The 23,121-nt window shown below is 37.7% G+C and overlaps 1 protein-coding gene across 1 annotated transcript in view; it reads left to right on the top strand.

The window, feature by feature from the left end:
- The window catches only part of LOC578329 (E3 ubiquitin-protein ligase TRIP12), a 62,318-nt gene extending 40,352 nt beyond the window's left edge, over positions 1-21,966 (top strand). The window contains exons 23-41 of the mRNA XM_030981766.1: positions 529-876; positions 1,421-1,533; positions 2,631-2,822; positions 3,360-3,695; positions 4,533-4,586; positions 5,258-5,466; positions 6,314-6,474; positions 6,966-7,117; positions 7,504-7,646; positions 8,176-8,329; positions 9,406-9,504; positions 10,282-10,396; positions 11,377-11,531; positions 12,845-13,009; positions 13,749-13,913; positions 14,465-14,578; positions 15,285-15,379; positions 16,190-16,293; positions 17,308-21,966. Of these exons, the coding sequence (XP_030837626.1) occupies positions 529-876; positions 1,421-1,533; positions 2,631-2,822; positions 3,360-3,695; positions 4,533-4,586; positions 5,258-5,466; positions 6,314-6,474; positions 6,966-7,117; positions 7,504-7,646; positions 8,176-8,329; positions 9,406-9,504; positions 10,282-10,396; positions 11,377-11,531; positions 12,845-13,009; positions 13,749-13,913; positions 14,465-14,578; positions 15,285-15,379; positions 16,190-16,293; positions 17,308-17,504 (3,071 nt within the window). The 3' untranslated portion in view covers positions 17,505-21,966. The remainder of the gene's footprint in view (positions 1-528; positions 877-1,420; positions 1,534-2,630; positions 2,823-3,359; positions 3,696-4,532; positions 4,587-5,257; positions 5,467-6,313; positions 6,475-6,965; positions 7,118-7,503; positions 7,647-8,175; positions 8,330-9,405; positions 9,505-10,281; positions 10,397-11,376; positions 11,532-12,844; positions 13,010-13,748; positions 13,914-14,464; positions 14,579-15,284; positions 15,380-16,189; positions 16,294-17,307) is intronic.
- Positions 21,967-23,121: the final 1,155 nt, after the last annotated feature.

Here is a 23,121-nt window from a genome sequence, read left to right on the forward strand (position 1 = left end):
TGACTCTACAGGTGGGTCAATGTGAAACACCAACTTTGTCTAAAACTATGCGTGCATGTATCCTTTACAGATTTTCAGTTTGCTTTGCTTTCTCATTGCTGCCTACCATTCATGTTTAAGAGGAATGATTCATATGGGTTGGCCTGTAGACTAGTGTTAGGAACCCTAAATTCCTCTCTTTTACTGAAACTTCTGTGACAAAGCATTTAAAGTAGACTACATTGAATGTCTTAATTTCGCCTTGAGAGATTCTTATTTGTTTCTATGGAAGGTTAGCAGGTAAGCATTATACCAATGTGACATAATTACACTAACTCTATACATGTTCTTAACTGATCTCTTAGAAGTGACTAACTTTTGCTTATAAGTGGCCCAAACATTGTGGAGCGGTGTGTGCAGCTTTGTAACCTCAAGGAAAAGGTGCTATATCAAATCTATTTTTTGATTGATTGATTGATTGATTGATAAGTGAATCTGCATCTTCTAAAGCCATAACTGTTTTTTTCTTCTGACTGCTTGTACATGCAGGCAAGATGGTCAGCGGGTCCACCTCCTCACGTTCTTCCTTCCTGGCCAGTCTCAACCTCTCCCGCTGGGGCAGGGGCGCGTCCAACTCCCCCTCCTCCGCCAACACCACCCCGAGCAACGCCGCCTTAGGTAGCGACCACCACCACCACCACCATCACCATCACCATCACCACCACCTGCACACCGCGGCAGGGCGCGAGATGGGCCTGCAGAGGGGCGGAGCCGGGGGAGGAATGGGGTACGGGTCGGACAGGATACTAGGGCACGGGAGTGAGAACCTCCTAGGGGTGCAGAAGGATGCCAGCGGATCGCAGAAGGAAAAAGTCAGGGCCTGGATCAAGGAACAAGGTAGGACTTGCTGCCCTCTAACGAGTGAGACGAGACATTCCACATTTTGGTGGTTTCCGTTTGGCTCAATAACTTATGGTTTTGGGGCTTTAGAAACTAGACGAGATGCATGTGTCAAAAAAAAGAATTTTCTGCACATACTGAGGCCATTTTTGTTGCATGACCATATTGCGTTTGATGCTAGGAATTTTAAGATGGGAATGAAGTGTGTGAACTCCTAAATTGGCAACATGTTGAAAGGTTCAAGATCTTTCTTTTTTTATATTATTTGTTTTTAAATAAGAATAGGCCATTATTTAAACTTTTCATCATCAGAGACATTAACATTTTATTATAAAATAACATTGTAGCAACAAAGAGAACAAGTAATTGTTGCCAATTTGAAGAGCTACAGGTGATCAGTTAAGCCATTAAAAAAAATCCATTCCTGAAAGGAGTATTCTATGCCATACTTTTTCAATTGCATTTCTTTCTTTCCTGAGCAATGCTTTACTCGTATTTGAATGCAACCTTTTGAGCTTGTGTTTGATATTCTCGTTTGCAGCATCTCAGTTTATACGTCAGTACTTCAGCCAAACAGATCACCAGGGAGAATCACACCCAGCCCTCACCTTACTCAATCAGCTCTGTACCAATGCAGACAAACTGACACTAAAGGTAACTACTCTTGGTCTATTCAGGGTCCTCTTGCAAAAGTCAAGTTGCGATTGATTGCAACTTAGATCAAACGCAAATATCATACGCAACGTGCAATCAAACGCATCTGCGCATTGCATAAAGAGAGTTGCGATTGAAATCAAATGCAACTTTGGTTTGGTAATATATCTATCATCAAGTTGCGTTTGAAATCAAACGCAACTCTTTAACTTTGCGTTTGATTTTTAGGACTTGCATTTGATTTTGAGAGTTGAGTTTAAACATAACTCTTTATACAAGAGGGCCTAGGTCACATCATATTTGATGAGGTATTACATCAGATTCATAATGAGATCAGAAAATTTGTTCGTTTGTTTTACCTGATTACTAACTAAGAAAGCATGTGTATGCTTGTAAGTAAGCAGCCAGGGGATCGATGGCTTTGAGTCCTCTCTGAGGGACTTGGTAATGAGGTTCAACTACTAACTTCTAATTGACTCAATGACATCATCTTATGTGGAGTATGCATATTCACAATGACTTTGCATTTAATTAAGCACATCTTATCGCCTCAGCTATACAGGCGAGCCAATCAGGTCCACATGTTATGTTGTCATCGTAATTGCGGCAAATTTGAACCCATTTGACCCTTAAATCTTTTGGTGGGGGGGGGGGGGTGTGGTAAATGAAGTTTTAATTTGCTTTTGTGTATTACTGCAAGAGAAAATGTTTTGTTTTCCTATATATTTGTATTCAAATTTCATTTAGCTTTCCATTGATATAAAGTTTTATTTTTATCGATAGGGTCTGTAAACGGGTTGTGAAAATATTATTCTTGAACTGTTTTTTTCCTTATAATTAATTTTTTGCGCTGAACGACCCCAAAACATATTCCTGGTTCTTAAATTTGCATTGCACACGATTCAGCCCGTTAAAACATGCATAAGAAGTCATGCCGATCTTAGCGCGAAATCCAGAAAATTAATGTATCACAAATATTTCTACTTTTACAGTACTTTTATTTATATCCCACAGTCTTGCTTAACACTAGTAACATCTTGACCCTCGATAAGTGGTTGATTTCTTGACAAACCTTTCTCCTGTTTTTCCTTACCCAGAGTGATGAAGGCTGCGAAATGCTCCGGAGCATTGCTCACATCCTCACCAATTCGGACATATCCGCCTTTGAGATCCTGCACAGCGGTCTGGTGGTCAAACTCTTGGACTACATGACCAGCAACAGTGACCACAATGCCGTCCCGAGGGATCTTAGACTGCAACGTTTCCTACATATATTCCTAGAATGCCCAGTAAGTATTGGTTCTAGTTACCATATTTCCTTCAGTGAAGACCAGACATGTTACCCTGAATCATGTTAGCTTGAGTCTAGTGTTAAAAGACTAAAAAACTAAAACATTTCATTGACAGTTGAAGATATGTAATATGTCAATATCAGAAGGGATAGATCCGAGGAAAGTCAATGTGACTTTTGCGATGAAAAGGTGCACACAGAATAGCAAACTAAGAGTAATTGTTCATAGGCTCGCATTTGATTAATGCCTTTTTTGTTGAATTTTTGTTAACTGCAGTAAAGAAAAATAAAGAGGGAATGGCTGATAAAGCTTCCGTTTTCAATAAAGTCATTAATAATTGACAGTGTGTTTTGATAGCATCCAAACAGATCGTGCAAAATAGAAGATAAATTAAAAATTTATCTTTAGACAGATTCTTAATTGATCAATCCTCTTGCTTATGCAATTGGCCTTTGCTTTAAGTTTTCATTTTACCTTGGATAAAACGAGACAAGGAATAAGAAGATATGATTCTTTGTCTCCTCTGAAAAATAGGCTCCAGGCAGTCCTCCTTTCACCTCACTGGAGATCCCCGAGAGCGCGCCCTTCGCTTCCCTCGTCTACAAGATCAACGGCTGCATCAGCCACCTGGAGCAGTTCCCGGTCAAGGTTCATGACCTGCCCGGCGCCGGCGGGTCATCGGGAGGCACCAGGGGTTCCCAGGCACTCAAGTTCTTCAACACCCATCAGCTCAAGTGCCAGCTGCAGAGGCATCCCGAGTGCACCAACCTGAGGCAGTGGAGGGGCGGACCGGTCAAGATTGACCCGCTGGCCCTGGTGCAAGCCATCGAGAGGTACCTCATGGTCAGGAACTACGGACGCATGAGACAGGTTAGTGAAGATAGATATCCTTGTTGGTTTCGTAAGCTTCTCTTTCTTGCAAGCCCCTAAAGGCTTGTTCAGATAATAATAATAATATTCAACTTTTATATAGCGCTTAATACATCTCGGACGTCTCTAAGCGCTAAGCGCTTTACAGATATACAGATATAAGACAGTAAATTGCCGCAAAAAAATGTGTAAATGAATGGCAACAGTGTGCACCAAAGGTCCTGGTTGTTTACACTGAGATTTGTGTTAAAAGATAAAAAATGTGTAACGTAATAGACTCTACGACATCACAAGAACATTGAGAATAAAACCTTCACAATTTTGACTGCATCATATCTGAACGAGGCCTTAGTAATGCTATTGTCATTGAACAGGGAGTTAGTATATTAATTGGAGGGTAGAGGTGCATATATTTGAGTTTGAATCACAGGGTATGAATGAATTCAATTTCCAGCTTTGCTAGTGCTCATGTCTCTCTTGACATGGCTGACACAGATTGGTATTTGGTTGGAATAACTGGGATGAAATCATCTTGGCAAAACGAAGACAGCCTTTGTAAAGCAAGGGTAATCATAAGAAATTCATATTCAAACCCTTAGTGTTATTGTTCATTAATAAAACATCTATCAAAGATGATGTATTGTGTGAAATGATTTGATCCTATGTACAGTATGTTTTATTGTAAGGAAAGCAAGTCTTTGGTCATCTTGTTGAATACTTTGGGTGCTAAACTAAAAATAATCAGAAGTTCCCTTGAACAGACAGGTACATGTATTGTTGGTGGCAGCAACATTATGAGCTATTAATTGAATATCCTCTTGTATATTATCTTTTCAGGATGATGAGGATAGTGATGATGATGCATCGGACGATGAGATTGATGAGTCTGTGGTAAGTATCATTCTCTGTTTCCTTTCGGCTACAAATTGTTAACTTGTGCGATAAAAAATGTGAAATTATAAAAATGGGTGATATCCATTGTTTTTGCTTCCCTTTTTCTTCCAGTTGTGGGCTAGTCGTTTGCATTTGTTATCGTCCAGTGTGAATATTGTTTTGTGAAAAATGCCTTTCCACCTTTACAAAAAACGCAAGATTTAAATTATGGGGGATGTATTAAAAATCTTCGATCTCCCTCTTTCCTATGGCAGGCATTTATCTTCCCAAGCTCCAATATTAACATAAAAACCCCAAACCCCAGTTCTTTATTGGAGAAAGAACATCGTCATAAATTACCATAAGTTTATAAACCTTACACATCTGGGGGTGTTTCACAAAGATCCTAAGTCGAACTTAACTCTAAGTTGGACTTGAAATTATGGAGAGTTATTTGTAGCCTTAAAAAGTATTTTAGACTTTTTATAAATTCCACACCAAGAACATTAAATCTTGTTGACGATGGAAAATTTGAATGATTTAAATCAACATTTTATGATTTTTAAAATAAATTTTACAAAACATTTTCAAAGATGCTAATGGCTTTCCATAACTGTTAAGTCCAACTTAGAGATATGTTCAACTTAGGATCTTTGTGTAATACCCACATATTCTGTCGTATCTTCCAGGCAACGGCCTTCTCCAGCTCCAACACCAACATCAAGCACAAACTCCAGTTCTTGATCGGAGAGCAGGTCCTACCGTACAACATGACAGTCTACCAGGCCATCAAGCAGTTTGGTAACGCTGCTAGTGCATCGGAAGACGATCGGGATACAGATGATGAGAGCAACCCGCTAGGAAGGGCAGGTATTTGGATCAAGACACACACGATATGGTGAGTTAAGTTATTTTATGATTTGATTCGGAAGTTTAAAAGAAAAATAAAGTTTTATTGCAGTAGTGTAACAGGGCAAACTGATCCTATTGTAAAGCATGGAGAGAGCCAATTTAAAATTGTTGTGACTCGCATATGATTGAGAATTATTGCTATGGCATGGTTCATATCCCAAAAAACATCCTGATGAAATAAATGTGCTTATTGCTACCATAACCGTATAACGATATCTCCAAGAATTCAACAATCTTGTTTAAAAATGACTCTGCGTCATACATTCAATTTTAGTATTTGTGTTGTTTTAGTCTTGAAATGAAAATATATCCATCCATTTTAAAGCATCACTGTACTACATGTACTTGAAGCTACTAACTCCCTCTATATAGAAAAAAATGCCAAATCGGTCCCCCATGATCTTCTTTTTCTTATGTTAATTGAGAGCTGAGTTGATAAGATAGCCACCTGTCAGTGACCACTCTGGGTGGTCCAATCCCTCCTTGCCAAACTAGTACAGATGGGCTTTAAGATGATATCTCTGGTATGAGGATTTCAATCCCATTTTATTGAACATGGACATTTATTAGAAATGAGAAACAACTAGCTATTCATTGAGACTTTGTACATTACAGTCACACCTGCTTTAGTGACCACCTGTCTACAAAGACCACATTATTTGTTCCCCTTGAAAATGGTTTCTCATTGAATCATGTACTAAAGGAACCTGTCCACAAAGACCACTTTTTGTGTTTCTCTTGGGCAGTCGCTATCGACAGGTTTGACTGTATAAGAAAAAACTAACACAACAGAGATACATTCATAACCTGCGAGATTTGCCTTTCCTGCTTAGGTACCGACCCGTCCCAGAGGCTGGTGCGCCCTCCACCCAGAAGTCATCATCGGCATCGAACAGCAGCACGACCACCACCACGACCTCCACCAGGAAAGGCAAGGGAGGGAGCTCGTCCAAGTCCTCTTCTAAGGGAAGAAAACATGATGAGATGTGGATGGGTATGTATAGACAAAGTCACGTTTAAAGAGATCGGGTAAATTTGTCTCAGATTCTGAAACAAAAACCTTGATTTAGCTCATGCTGCAATCATAATTATAAACCTTTAGGTCATACACGAATCCCATGACTTTTACAAGCCTATCGCCTGTCTGATTGACAAGATATTTATGATTGGAAATCAAAATTTATTGGGGAAAACAAGTACGGTAAAACCGGTCACTCAAAGATTTTTAGTTTTTGAGGAACTTCTTGATCATTTTGAAGCAGTGATTTTATGGTTAAATGTCATTTTATATGAATAAAATCTTGGTTATCTGATTGAAAAATATATAGATATTCCCTAACTAAATGGTCAATGTACTTGATTTGTTGGATACGATTTAATTTGAGTCATGTCTAGCAAAGTATTCAACAGGAAAAAAAAAATCTATGGTGCTTTTCCTTACATTCAAGCACAAATACTCAAGTCTGTATTCTTGTTAAACTGCAGATGGTGTGTGTCCAGTAATACAGAAGGAGCTCCATAAGTACCTACATAGCAATCTACCTGGTTCCGTCCCTATCGAAGACCCCTCTTGTGCAGCTATCTCACTGCTAAGGGTTCTCTACGGTCTTAGCAGACATTGGAACAATCTTTATCCGGTAAGTACCTGGTTTTGTCCCTATCGAAGAACCCTCCTGTGCAGCTATTACACTGCTAATGGTTCTCTACTGCCTTAGCAGACTCTTATAATTGATATCCGGTAATCAGATTATATTTACCAAATAATCATCACTGATCTTTTCATTTTCGATTGGGGTGACACTGTCTTTGTGTTTTCACCAGGAAAATATCCACTTACCATATATTTGTTCCTTTGATCTTTTGTAAACCTAGTGTAAATCTGCTACATGTAGATAAGTGATACGTTATAATAAGTACAATGCATTCCAACAGCTTTATAATACATTTTTTGGGGATAAGAGTTGACAAGTAGTTGCATCCGTTGTAATTGTTGTGCTTATTTTCTCATTGTTTTTTTTTGTAGGGAGCTCTACCGCAGCAGGCAGTAAGTAGCAGTGAGGTTGTGAACAGCAAGCTGTCAGCCAAGGCTAACAGACAGCTACAGGATCCTTTAGTAATAATGACTGGCAACCTACCTTCATGGCTCAACGCAGTGGCACAGGCATGGTGAGTGGGTCTCTCCAGTATCATTGGGTGTTTAATTTTAATTGATATGCTTGACCTCTTGCTGATGCTTGACTTCTGCTTTTGTGCTCGAGCCTCTTTGTCCTTTATATAATTATTATGAAGATGATTGGGTCGTGGGATAGTAATTTTGTAGTCTCATGACATGTAGACATGTAGAGGTGTTGTGGTTGAGTGGATACGTCACTGGACTGTCGATCACAAGGTCCGGGGTTCGAGTCCCACTGCGGCACTAATGTCCTTTGGCAAGACATTGATCTACATTTGCCATACTCAACCCAGGTCAGGTAAATGGGTATCTGCTAAGATTATACCTTGAAATGCGTTGATAACGGCTGCCGGAGCTAAAGCTTCGGTAGTAATTTCCAAAGCTCTTTGGAAGCGCATAGAGATGTTATTTCATAACGTATTATGCGCTATACTAGAACTGAATATTATTACTATTATTATGCCCCGTAATATTATTATGAGATGGTTAGAGTTGAACACCTCACTTCTCTTCTTGTTTCAGTCCCTTCCTGCTGCCGTTCGATACCCGTCAGCTCCTGTTCTACACAACAGCGTTTGACAGAGATCGAGCCATGCAGAGGCTACAGGACAACAACCCAGACATGTCCACATCAGAGAATAGTGAGAGGGTTGCTCCTAGATTGGACAGAAGGAAAGTGAGTAATGCCTACAGAAAGACTAGGGTCCTGTTTCATAAAATGTTTTGTCAATAGCATGTTACAAGCTACCGTTATAAGCTACTAAAATCATGGTATCTGATTGGCTGAGAGCAAATTTGTCATAGAAATTTAGCAGTTGTTATAGATAACAAGTTTTATGACACAGGCCCCTGGAATATGATATCTTTTGAGTTAGGAAATAGAAAAGTTTTGATTTCCTAAAGATATAATTATTTTAAATATACATGTATCTCAACAATCTAGGCATGCCAACACATAAGAATGTTAGGAGGATTGTTTCTCTATTGCTCAAAGTTATGGTTGGTTTGACATCATTTGCTCTGATATATTGCTTTATAAGGCAAGTGAGTAATGCCTAGACTCTGCCTTGTAAAAATAAAACTTTGTTCATATTCTTTGAGTAGGGAAGAGAAAAGTTTATTTCCTCCACATAGAATTAATCTTAGTACATTGCAAAAATAAGTATGCCAGAATTATAAATTTAGGTTCAAAATAGTAACACTAACAATTGGAATTTTAATCCATTTAAACCTTCTAGTCAGATTAAAAGCCGAATCGGCTTAAAATCTTAGACAATCACACTCCTAGTCTGACATCACTACGATTCAGAGCAGAATTAGCTTTTTTCATCCTTCAAGAAAGCTTGATATCCCTTGAACTTAAGATTCTATTAAAGCCTGTCTGCACTAGTTTGGCCAGGAGGGATTAGACCTCCCTGCATGGTCACTGGCAGGTGGTTATCTCATCAAATCAGCTCTCAATGAACATAAGAAAAAGGGGATCATGGGGGACCAACGGGTTCCGCTTAGGCATTGCTGGCTATATAGAGGGCGCAAGTAGCTATACGTAGTGCAGTGGGGCTTTAACTGTGGGTATTTAGATCCTCAATCATTAAGATTTAAAACGTGGAATGTTCACAAACCATACTACAGTATTGCAAATTCTTCAAAAATTGTATCGTAGTCAGATATTGTACAACTTAGGTGTGAACATAATTCTATATTTCCATTTCCATATATTGTTCATACATCTCTGGTCTGTTTTCCTTACAGAGAAGTGTATCAAGAGCAGATCTGTTACGACAAGCCGAGTCGGTCATGGAGGATCTAGCTAACTCCAGGGCAGTGCTGGAAATACAGTACGAAGATGAGGTAAGCTTCCTGCAACTTAAGAGCGTTGAATGGGGATCGTTGAGACTTTGAGCACGTTCAGTGTTCCCTGCATGATTTTAAATATGCATGAAGTTAAAATGGATGTGAGATAACTTATATATCATAAACATACTGTGCATTTTACAGAATTGCATTTTAATACTCTGTATGATAAGAGTTGGAATATATGAAAGTAAAAAAAGAGCTAAACATACAATTGATTGGAATGCATTTTGATGTATACATAGATGTACAAGTTGATTTTTGGTTATTTCAGTAAAAATTACCTTCAAACAAAGTTTGAAAGTGAAGTTCTAACTTCTCCAATATTGCTTTTCTGTGTACAGTTTCTAGATGAGGTTGTGTTTATTTACACTCTGTCTTTAAATACATATTAAATCTCCATCTTCCTCTCTTTTTGATATCTCTCCATCTGTTTATCTCTCTATCCTTTCTTTACCCCTTCTTTCTTTACCCACTCTTACTTCTATATCTCGTTATCTTGCTCTCTCTCTCTCTTTTTCTCCCTCTCTTTTCTTCAATGTATATTAAATCTCCTTCTTTCCCCGTTCATCTCTGATTCTATCTCCATCTTTGTATCTCTCTATCCCCCTCCTTTCATTACCCACTCTTCTCTCTCTGTGTGTGTGTGTGTGTCTCTCTCTCTCTTTCTCTCTCCCTTTTCCTCTCTCGCCCTTCCCCATCCCCCTATTTCTCTCTCTCTCCCTCTCTTTCTCCCCTTCAATGCATATCCTCCTTACCGATTGTCTCTCACAGGTTGGTACTGGTTTAGGTCCGACCCTCGAGTTCTACGCCCTGGTATCAAGAGAGGTACAGCGAGCTGATCTCGATCTCTGGAGAGGAGAATCGGTTCTTTTACCAGATCCTAAAGGTAAGCATTCTTCCTTGACTTATTTAAACCCATACTGTACTAGAAGCACTCCTGCTAAAACCCATCTAGCATCATTTCAGGTCAGCTCTAGCAGTATGGTCCCATAACTCACTGCTTCCCTAGCTGTGCTGTTGGTTCTTGCATCGAGTCCCTTGTCTGTTAAGTAGGAATTAGGTATTTGGTAACACACTGTTGGCAAGTAGACCATGAGATGGCACAGTGCAATAATAACGTTCATCAGTTCAGTATCGCTTTAAAATTCTTTTCCTAAAGACTAGAAGTGAGCTATTATGCATTAAAAACTTCTAATGGTAGTCAATGTAATCCCATTCGATTGGAGAGCACGATCTAAAATACCACCATCAACAACCAAAACCATCTCTCTCGATTGCGTTCTTGCTCTAAATTGAGAGAATTGTTCTTTTATGTGCTATGATTGTTCAGAAAGAACCTCAAAAAATGATGTAATGCAACAGTTTTTGCCAATTCAAAAGACTTCCATGATTTAAAAACGTGGTTACAAATAGCATCTCCCCACAGTTAGCTTGTTCTCTTCTGCACATTTATGTGTGACACTCGCAATTGTAAAGTACATTGACATAGAGATTGGCCTCAAAGTAAAAGCAGTGCTAAGAATTATCATTTTAGACCTCCTTTGAAGTAAAGGTTTACTTGTTGGAACTTGTATATATCTGCCTCGACAGAGCCTCATGGTTTTAATTGCATCTTCCCCACTTCATACCGACTTTGAATTGAAATAAAACTTGAACGTGAACTACTATAATGGCAATTCCAGTGCGGTACAAGTTTTGGTAACCAAAGTACTCTGAAAAATTGTCTGGTAGGATTGAGAAGGTTCTTGACTCCTTGTGGAATGGTAGAATTTAACATCCTGCTGGCTCCCAACAGACGAACTTAATGAATGTCTCCAATCAATGTAGTATGCCATCACTCATGTTAGTATTCATTCTTTCACACAGGCAAGCAAGCTGGAGTGAAGTACATCCATTCGCCCCACGGTCTCTTCCCATCCCCGATGGGACGGAACGCCAAGGCTTCCGTAGTCGCTAAGATCAAGTCCAAATTTACCTTCATGGGACGTTTCATTGCAAAGGCACTCATGGACTCTAGAATGGTAGGTACTCTCTCCTTATTTCTCTTTCTGATTCTGTTCCCCTGTCTGTCTGTCTGTCTGTCTTGCCTCTTCTCCTCATTCCTGTGGTTTGTTCGTTCGTGTCTCCTTAGATCAAGATAGTTATGTAAAGTTCCCTAATAAAATGAAATGAAATGAAATTCTTCCATCGCCCGATTGTTGCGATGGCCGCCTCATTAACAAGGGCCAGGTCGTCATCTATGCAACCCGCTCCACCGAACTGCAAGATGTGGTCCATCGTCTGAGTCTCTCCGCAGTCGCAGAGAGTATCTTCTTCATGGGCATAGCCCCATGTTGGCCTTACACCGCCCATTCTCGTCCGCATTTGATTCATGCCACTTCAGGTTAAAATCCTTTGATAAAACAAGATGATGATTATTATAATCATTGTTGATGTTGTTCTTATTATCAGCGTCATTATCATCACAAATATAAAGACAATGTAGATATCTTCATCATTATTATTATTACTATTATACAGTTATTGACTGGCAGGGGGTGTAATATAACATTATTTGGACCGCTGAAGGGAGTTATATTTCCCAAGTGGTTATATTTTCCCGAAGCGCGCAGCGCTGAGGGAAAATATAGTCACGAGAGGAAATATAACTCCCTTCAGGTCCAAAGAATGTTATAAACCCCCTGCCAGTCAATAACTGTTATATTAGATAGCCCTTTTTTGTGTGTGTGGGGGGGGGGGGGGGGGGGGGTCCAATAAAAATTTTCCCCAATTTTTTTTTTCCCCTTTTTTTTTCGGAAATTACGGAAAAATAATCCGTCGAGATAGTTCAAGAAAGAAAAAGAACCTTACAAAAAAAAAAAAAAATTATACAAAAATTTGGGGGGGAAAAAAAAAAAAAAAAAAAATCGAAAAAAAAAAATTCTTACCCAAAAAAGCATTTTTCGGGAAAAAAAAAAATTACCCAAAAAAGCATTTTTGGGGAAAAAAAGAAAATGTGGAAAAAATAATTTCAAGGGAAAAAAAATTCATGAAAAAAAATATTGAAAAAATTAAATGACCCTCGGTAATGGTGTAACGTGTGTAATTGGTGACATACAGTCCTCAAGAGGGCGACATACACTGATTAAAAATATATTCATTTCACCGGCCGGTTAATATAACACCGAAAAGTGACCGGCCAGGAAAATATAACAATTTGGATCCTCGCAATTGATATCACGTGACGAGCTCTGGACCAATCACATCTCGGTATCTGTCTAAGCTATCTAATATTACACGATATACGTTATTTTTAGTATTACACCATTATCTTTTTTGTTTGTCATGCCCATAGATTGACATTCCACTTAGCCTGCCATTTTTCAAGTGGCTCCTGGGGACGGAGGCTTCGCTGACCTCGTCTGACCTTCAGTTCATTGACCGCACCTTGGCCCGATCCTTCCAACAGCTTGAGGAGCTTGGTCAGCAGAAACAACGGCTGGTCAATGACCCCTCTCAGGTAAGCCTATGGAACAGTCGGTGGAGATGATTGGTGCTAACATATCCAAGAATATCAGTGAATATAGATGTACTAGAGCTTTTCATCTTGTACTTATCAGAGTAAACCGCAAGAGTGAACAGAAAACGGATTTCGGACAATATAAGCAGAAACTAAAGGAATAAAGCGCACAAAAAAAAAAACGGGCTCTGATCGGCTGCAGAAAATAATGGGATATTATGCATCATGCCTGCAAATTATTGAAAAAAGTTTGCTTTCAAGATTATAAGATCGGTGAGGACGGGCTAGGGCTAGCCTTTATGGCTATCTTCATGTATTTATAATTATTTAATTTATATCTTTTCTATTCAATAAGGATTCAATATAAATATATATATATATATATATATATATATTTGTTTCTCATTTCAAGACTACTGCCAGTCTCAGCTTGCCCTAGAGTCATTGAGCATAGACGGTAGCCCAGTAAAGGATCTGAATGTTCAATGAATATTCAATAGAATTGTTTTCATTCAATGCTTTTTCAATATGTATTCAATGAATGTATTTGATCTTTACACCTAGACTGCCGCTAGTCTTCAGCTGGCTCTAGAGTCATTGAGCATAGACAGTTGCCCAGTTGAGGATCTGAATGTTCAATGAATATTCAATAGATTTGTTTTCATTCAATGCTTCTTCATTATGTATTCAATGCTTATTCAATATGTATTCAATGAATGTATTTGATTTTCACACCTAGACTGCTGCTAGTCTCCAGCTCGCCCTGGAGTCATTGAGCATAGACGGTAGCCCAGTAGAGGAGCTAGGGCTAGACTTCACGCTGCCGGGCTATCCTCATATAGAACTGAAGAAAGGAGGCAAGGACATTGATGTCACCATTCATAATATAGATGAGTACCTCAAGGTAAGTTAGAATGAATTTACACTATTTCATAATTAATGCTTTACTAAAGCCCCACTGCACTACTTGTAGCCACTTGCGCATCTATATAGAAAACAATGCCTACTAAGCGGTGCCCGTTGTTCCTTTATGATCCTTTTTTTCTTATGTTCATTGAGAGCTGAGTTGATGAGATAACCACCTGTCAGTGATCTCTCTGGGAGGTCTAATCCCTTCTAGCTAAACTAGTGTAGATGGGCTTTAAATGACATCATAATAGACATGCATTCAAAGAGGATAATGCATGTATCAATGCACGCATCGATGTCCTAGCCATTTAAAACTGTGCATTTCATTGCATCATAATATTGTAAACGCTGAAGACACGCATACATGCATCTCAGCCTTGCATTATCACTTTTAGCTGGGGTTATCACTTTTTGATGCAAACTCTTTTGCACCATAGGCGATGTATGACATAATGACGCACGTTCACATTTTACCTTTCACTCTTGAACCTGTTTTATAACATAGATTTATGTACATGTATGTGTGTGTTTTTTCTTGCCCTTCAGCTTGTTGTTCGTTGGACCCTGAACGAGGGCGTATCCAGGCAGTTTGAAGCTCTTAAAGATGGATTCCAGTCCGTGTTCCCTCTCTCTCATCTGCAAAGCTTCTACGGAGAAGAGGTAGGTTTCGTCCTAACGGCAATTAATCCTTACTGGACAGGATTCAAATTGGCAACAATTTTTATCTTTCTATAATTGCTACATTGTTAAAATAAATTAACTAATGTCTCTGAAAACAATATAAGCAGGCAAGAATGGTGCTGAATAGTTGAACAAAAATGGCTAATTTGGGTCTGAAAACAGTTATATTGAATTTCTCAACGTATTGCCAATATAAGGATTTTAAAGCTCATTTCCTTTTGTAAATTCCTGACATCAAACACATTACAATTGTGAAGCAAAAATGGATGCAGTGCAGGCAATATTTTCTGCATAAACTGCATTGATTTTTGTCCTTTCTACTCTTGCATCTGGCATATTTTCTGAGGCTCTAAATCAAAAGTTCAGGACATATATTATAGAAGAGCTCTTAGAATACCCTTTTGGAAATGGTAGAAATGTTCCTGTCATTTGTGGATATTAGGTGTAGTCTGTACATAAAATTGACTTCTACTTTGATTTTGTATCTCACACCCATAACAAAATGCTGTTTAGATTTCTTCATTTTTATAAATACTGCATTTATTAATGAATAACTACTGCATTTTTGTTGAATTTGCAGTCATATCCAAGATAAAATGTGGTGAGATGTTCTAAGAGCTTATGAGAATTTAGGACGTCTTTATTTTCAAAAACAATTTTGTATGTTTTGTTTGTTCCATTTCAGTTGGATCAGCTGTTCTGTGGGAATCGTAGTGAGCCTTGGGATATCAAGACGTTACTAGAATGCTGCAGGCCTGATCACGGCTATACTCATGATAGGTAAGATTCTTTCTTACATTTTTGTAGTTCCAATATAAATTATACATTTAGTAATATAAACATGGAGTTTGTGACTTTTTATAATCTGCTACTTTGACATTAATATGTATGTAGTCTAATGTTATTCAATAATTCTGCTTTTGTTCTTATTAATCATTAAAAATATATATTATTATGTCATTAATGTGTTGAATAATCAATATGTATATCATGTATTTTGTTATTTTTCTATAGAAATGTGGAAATAAATCAATCAATTCCAATAGTTGATAAACTTTGTTTGTGAGGTATAAGACTGAATGATTGGCTGTGCATCTTTGTCAAAGGTGTGGTTGAGCTTCAAGCTTTTGATCAGCTTTGATTGCAACATCAGGTCCTTGCAATCTATTGTTAAAAGAAAAAATATGTAAAAAATTATAGATTTTATCCTTCATGATCATGTACTGAAACAAACTGTAAGATTTCAAAGACTTCAATCTAACAGTAATTGTCGAGAACTAGAATATTGATACATAGGATATTGACACTTTTGCAACTCTTGTGAGTGGCTGAGATTCACAAAAATGTTGGAAAACAATTGAATTTAATACACTTACGGTATCACAACATCAATTTGAAATAGCTGTCATTAACCATTGGCAAATATTTCTTGTTTGAGATAAGACCATCAGATGATTTTACAACCTGCCGAGATCTTTCCACATATCCAAAGCAATTGAAATTTATCATAATTTCTATGACTAATCCTACCTTATTTTACAATATTCTGTATTTAATACTGTCAATTTATTGTTATTCATTTCTGTACAGTCGTGCTGTGAAGCTGTTATTTGAGCTCATGGCGTCGTACACAGACAGTCAACAGAGGGAGTTTCTTCAGTTCGTCACTGGAAGCCCCAAACTCCCTGTAGGAGGTACGAACATCATCACTCTCTCTATATAACGTTTAAATAAAACCCTAAATTGTAATTGTAACTGGAATCAAATTTTCGATCCCACTGCTGCCACCATTTTTATAGAATCCAATGACCGGGGTAATAATATACTTATCTGTAAAGCGCTTTGTGAGGGCCTCCGGTCCTGAAAAGCGCTATATAAGAACGAGCTATTATTATTATTATAGATATGTTACAAATAATACTAATTGTCAGAAAGTCAAGTATCATCACATCAAGACAGTACAGAATATGTGCCCTAACCATGTTTCGGGTCTGGTTCTCTACAAAGTTTTTCTACACATTTGTAGGTATATACTGGTAATAAGTGGAGGTAGTGTTTGCATATATATGATAGCATATATTTATTTGTCACTGGTTAATTTATAAAGGGGTTAGGTATAGTGTTGGGTCCAGGGTTGAAGTTAGGAATCTGATAAGCATCTAGAAAGATTGACCGTCGGTCAATTGTCACAGGTGCAACCAACCCTATCCGTAACCCTAACTTGTAATTGGAACCAGAATTTAATTTTCGATCCCACCGCTGCCACCGTTTTAAAGGAGCAACCAACCTTATCTGTAACGATATCCCTAAATATAACCTACAACCTAATAGCAGCATACGTGTGGGCCCTAATCCTAAATCTGTCCAAAGGGAAAGCCTGAAGCCTGAAGCCTGAAACAGTGACAAAATGATGGATTTCGACCTGTACTATATGCTTGTAGTATACTGTACTATACTCTCTTTTTGTGAGTCAATTTTTTTGTGCCATTTCATAGCATATAACATTGGAATATGTGTGAAGTATATCTAGCCCTGTTTGATCCTGTTCAAATTTCATTCACATTGCCATAATTAGCGCTTAAAGACTTGATTGTAATTTGCTCTATATAAAAACTGAGTATTATTATTATTATTATCATATTAGCAGACTGTAAGAATAATTTTGATAAGAAGTTAACACTCTCTTTTTTGCACCTTCCTTGCTCCAGGTTTCCGTTCCCTGAATCCTCCTCTGACGATCGTACGTAAGATGTTCGAAGGCTCCGAGGACCCGGACAAATTCCTTCCCTCTGTGATGACTTGTGTGAACTACCTGAAGCTCCCTGACTATACCTCCATGGAAGTCATGGCGTCCAAGCTTTCTATAGCCACGCGAGAAGGACAACAGTCTTTCCATTTATCATAACCAAGGCTCCTAGAGGGGAAGGGGAAGGGAAGGAGCTCCCCGACTGTAGCACCGAGACAGCTGTTAAGCTCTCTGTCGCCATTCGAGAAGGACAACGATCCTTCCATTTATCATAACCAAGACTCCTAGAGGGGAGGGGTAGGGAAGGGAAGGAGCTTCCGGACTGTAGCACCGAGTCGGCCTCAGCTGCTAAGCTCTCTGAAGCCATTCAAGAAGGACAACGATCTTTCCATGTATCATAACAAAGGCTCCTAGAGGGGAAGGGAAGGAGCTCTCTGACTGTAGCACCCAGACAGTTGATAAGCTTTCTGAAGCCATTCGAGAAGGACAACAGTCTTTCTATTTATCATAACAAAGGCTTCTACTATTCTAGAGGGCAAGGGAAGGAGCTCCCTGATTGTAGCACTAAGATGGCTGCTGAGCTCTCTGTCGCCACTGGAGAAGGACAACGGTCCTTTTATCATAACAGAGGTTTCCTGGATGGACAAGGGGGAGCCATGTGAAGCCAGGGAAAAAACTGTATGGATAAGGATCCTACACAGGCAGCACAAGCAATGGAGCACAAGCAGTCATCTATACCGTTGATGCAAGATAGATACATGATCCTACACGTTCACATCGAGATCCGGAGCGAGTTGGATGTGTGTGCTTGTCTTTGAATGGGAGCATGTTCCCATTGGTCTAGATAGGAGTGCTTTCTCGGTGAGAATGTGTTCCCATTAATTCTATACAATATTTGAGCATGCTCTCATGTGTATTCCTCCGTTTAGTCCTCTAAAAGTTGGGTGCGTTTCCATTCATCCCCTTGCAAGACGGGGGCATGTTCTCACTTACTAGTTTAATAATACGAGCATTGTCATTATCTGGATTGCTGCAGTCATGCTAATGTATGGATCATATTAGCTTATATACAGGCCAAATTGATTATGTATTGGTATTGAGTAAAAAATCAATACTACATATACTGTATACTCAAACTTTTATATTGTAATTGGCACTCACTACAAATAGCGTTACAGAAATTGACGACTTATGATGCCCAGTGGATTAGATAGCCATGTAATTGAAAGTGATTTTTTGTTGTTTTTGCTTTAGAAATCATAAATGTATTTTAAAATCTAATCTGGGGGAAAGGACAGAATTATTTTGATATTTGCAAAGAATTGCAATTATAATCCACATTTTGTTTGTTTGTTTATTATTCAAGTTGTACGTACACTGGTACAGAATGCACAGTTAAAAATCAAACAAACGGGATTCAATGAGTCGATTTGAACGCTATAATATATCACTATTATATTCGACAGAAGTAACGATTCATGGCAGGTGATTTATGTATTATACTTGTACACCAAAGAATCTAAATACAATGTAACTATCCTGCACTCAACAATATTCACAATATATTTAATATTTTTTCATGTATTAAACCTACGATAGTTGCTCAAGGTCCCCCCCCCCCCCCTCCCCTAAATGGACCTTCAGTTGGTATATTTGCCTTACTTTTGCTATAATGCATTTCCACATTTGAAGGTTCCGGTAGAATGATGTTTTCTAGGCATATTTAATCACTTATAGGGGAAGTCTAGCCTGGTATTATGTTGATTCTAATTAAACCAGAGAAATCATAGAAACTAGTGAGCGGATGTTTGAAAAAAAATTGATTAAGAAAATAAGCAAGCTAGTTTTTAAGATCACTAAGTACTTCAAATTGGCAATGGTACAGTTTTTCATTACAAAGCATTCTTCTTTATATTTAATTTAAACAAAAAAATTGTTTCCATTTTTCTTGAAGAATAATGCGGTTTCAAACATGTGCTGAAAAAATACATGTTCATCATCGGAAGCTTTTTATGGTATTTCTTTGTTAAATACATTTATCTTAATGCAATGATGTTGATATTTTGAAAATTGGCTGATGATCAAACAAACAATAAATGAATGAATGAATAAATAAATTGATAGATAAATACATGTAGATATTATATAAATTATAAATGAATAAAAACATAGATAAATAGAATTAAATGGATAGGTCCTTGCAACGGAAATCATTTCCTTGCCAATTTGTGTGGTGATCTTAAAAACTTCAAATCTTGTTACTTTTCATCCGATTTTGCTCAAATTCCACTGGCCCATCATAGATGTTCCTGCTTTTAGATTTTCTGTTAAATGCTTGATTTAGAATTCAAACTTCATTAAGTTGGTTGATTATTGTAGCAGTGAAATCATGCTTATATTTTGCACTGGAAGGCCTTTTATTCGTTCGTTGTTCGAACAATTTTTGATGTTTAGAGAAACCACTGTTATATTCTTTGTAAAGCCTTCATAAAGAAACGATATCTTTGTTCATGTGCTTACATAGTATATGGGAACCACTGTGATAATGTCCATAAGTGACATTAGTGCCATATGTGGTTCCTTGGCTCTCGTTTTACGTTGTATTATGTAATGATGCATGATTGTTCTCCATGCGTCTTGATCCAATGGCTTGCAATTTCCTTTTTTTGTTGTTCCAAACCTTCTGGTTTTGACAAATAAATATCAATCATAAAATTCAACAAAGTTTTCACCAAAAATTTGAAAACTGCAAATTAATGGTAGTTGCTTCAAAATTTGATTAATTAACTGTAAACCAAAAAAAAATGCTAAGTAAAGGTTGAGATACTGTATCTGGGTCTTGCCTTTTAAAAAAATGTTGCGATGATTCAAATTGATCGCACCTTGATATATCAATGGCAAGTCTGTACCATTATAATAAAGATATAGGAGTTTGTAAGTTTGCGATTGAATGGAACAAAATCGTCAATCGATCCTGCTCAACTGCAACTCTTCGTAAGACAGACAGGGCCCTCGTCTGTTAGGAATTCGAATTTGGTCGATCGTATTGCCCCACATGTGCATTTCTCTGAGGTACTTTTTTTCAAGCAAAGGATAATATGGAGATTGAAAGTGTCAATGGAGAAAAATGAAAAATGCTTTACTCTGTATTCAATACAGTTTTCAAAGTCACGCTGTGATTTTGCACTTCAGTTGCACATCGTTCTTGAAGAAATGCACAAATTGATTTCTGTATTCACTTTTTCACTTCCGTCAGCTGCGGCACACATGTACATGTGAAATGAGTTATTTTCTCCGCTAAAAGCATCATTTTTGTACACATTGAACATCGGATTGTTTTGTACAGCGTATTTCCACACGTACATGCTCATTTTGTTGGTTTAATGTTGCCCCAAAAAGGAAACTAGCACAGTCACGCTACATTTACTTGGTTATTTTAATTCCTTCATGATTCACAAATGTGTTGCTAGGTCAGGGCAGAGTTAGGGTAAGGTCCTGAAAAATAATTTTGTTTTAAGCATGTCATTTGCATTTTGCAATGTGTTCAAGTTGTCTAGAGAACATATGATGAAGAACTACATATTAAAATATTTGATGCCATAAATTATTTTTGTCCATCAAAAGTTACGAATGAAGCCTTTAAGAAAATGTCACATCAATGCATGCTTTGTTTGACCTTATTTTCAGTTGCGAACCAGCCTTTACCAATTTGAAGTATCGAGCTTCAGCGGACAAGGATATTTGAAATAAAAGAATGATATAAGTTGTTGCTACCTTGTTTGGCGTCCAACAATAAAGGATAGAGCAACGTCGATCTGGCGCTGCTCAGTGGCTGCCGGGCTCACGATCAATTGGGCAAAAAGAATTTCCGTTTCGGTTTAATAAAATTTGGAGTGGACTATTAGGCTATTATTATCATTAAACTTGATGATACTATGGGGTTACTAAACAATATCTTAAGTGTATTGTATGTGAAAGACGTAATAATTAGTATGTTCATAGAGAATTATAATATTTAGGATATAAGAATACTAGCAGTATTTCTGTAGAACGATGATTTCTTTTTCTTTTTTTTGCATATTTACATTTCAATTCTCACGCACTTGTATAAATATGATGAAAATAATATGATGGTATTAATGATTTATGTGATGAAGGCATATGATAGGCAACAGTGATACGATGTATGAGACAAATACATTGATGTACACCGGTACACTGAAAATGATACGATAAATACATTGATGTATTACACTGACAAAATAATTTTTGAAAATAACTGATGTAAACTTTTCCTGTCACTATCTATTGTGAGGTGTATGTTTTTGATGCAATGATGTAAAAGAAATATAACTTTTTTTTCTCTCTCTTCTGTAATTAATGCGTGATAAGAGTGACTTGGTGAATGACGAGCTTACTAATGAGTTTGTCGGAACTCTGTCGGTGGATATTATGTGAAAGATTTAAGTTTTTTCTGTTTTTTTGCTAGTTTTTTTCATTTCTTCAACCTTTTTCTTATTGATTTTCTGTAAGTTGTCAAGATGCTGTGTAGACTACGATATGAGAAACAAAATGCACTTAAATGGGTTCAATAAAAAAAGAAAAATATGACCAAGTTAAATCCGAGTCGCAAGTTGTTGTATATGTTGTGGTATCGTGGTGTTTTGTGAATTTGATATGAACGAGCAGATCAGTCGGACTGCTGAGGAAGACACCAGACAGACACCAGACAGACATCAGAGAGACACCAGAGAGACACCAGAGAGACACCAGACAGACACCAGAGAGACACCAGACAGACACCAGAGAGACACCAGACAGACACCAGACAGACACCAGACAGACACCAGACAGACACCAGACAGACACCAGGGCCCTGTCTTATAAAGAGTTACGAGAGTCCTCCAATCAATCTCAAGTTGCAGTCTCCTATCTCTCATGTACATAGTTGCGATTGATATCGTTTGCAAATAAGTTGCGATTGATATCAATTCTTTAATATAAGACGGGCCTAGATGAAACAATAAAAAATTTATATGATTCTGAATGGCCAAAATCAGTCAATTTGGAGTTTATTTGGCGGTCTGACTGAGATATGACATAAGTTGAGTGTATGGAGAGCAAAAAAAAATAGAGAAACGAGTATGAGAGTGTGAACAAAAATAAGAAAATATGAATTTATCAAACTTGATATGGGGCTTTCAAGCTGGCAGTGTCTCTGTGATGTTTTGTTTTACAATTCTCCCATCTTTTTACCATGTATATTGGGTAATTATAATTCTACAAATTTCTTTTTAAAGTACATTCTATGATAGACGGTGTTCTTTTCAAGAGGGCAAACAAAAGGTATTCATGAAGCCCCTCCATCACTTTGAGAGTGATTATTCTAAACTGCAAAAAGTGGGACTTCTCCATGTTTAAAAGATCAGTGGATATTTGGGGGGGGGGGGGGGGGTCATTTGTACAATATACTATCTATGAACTGGTCTACAGTTGCCTGAACGAGACTCACCAAAACCATACAATTTGTTTAAAGGGGAAGTTCACCCTGATATTAAGTTGGTTTTAATAGAAGCAGAAAATGAGAGAAACGGGTCTGTAAAAGTTTGAGAAAAAAACAATTAAAATAAGAAAGTTATGAATTTTTGAATGTGTGATCAGTCAAACACAAATTACTCTGTGACGAATTTTGTAAGCTCCCTTCCCATTTACCCTGTATTTGAAAGCTTCAAAATTAGTATTCTCCCTTGTATAAAACAATCTATTCCATCATCAA

The sequence above is a fragment of the Strongylocentrotus purpuratus genome, unplaced genomic scaffold (assembly GCF_000002235.5).
Source record: "Strongylocentrotus purpuratus isolate Spur 01 unplaced genomic scaffold, Spur_5.0 spur5_scaffold_12, whole genome shotgun sequence".
NCBI classification, from domain to species: Eukaryota; Metazoa; Echinodermata; class Echinoidea; order Camarodonta; family Strongylocentrotidae; genus Strongylocentrotus; species Strongylocentrotus purpuratus.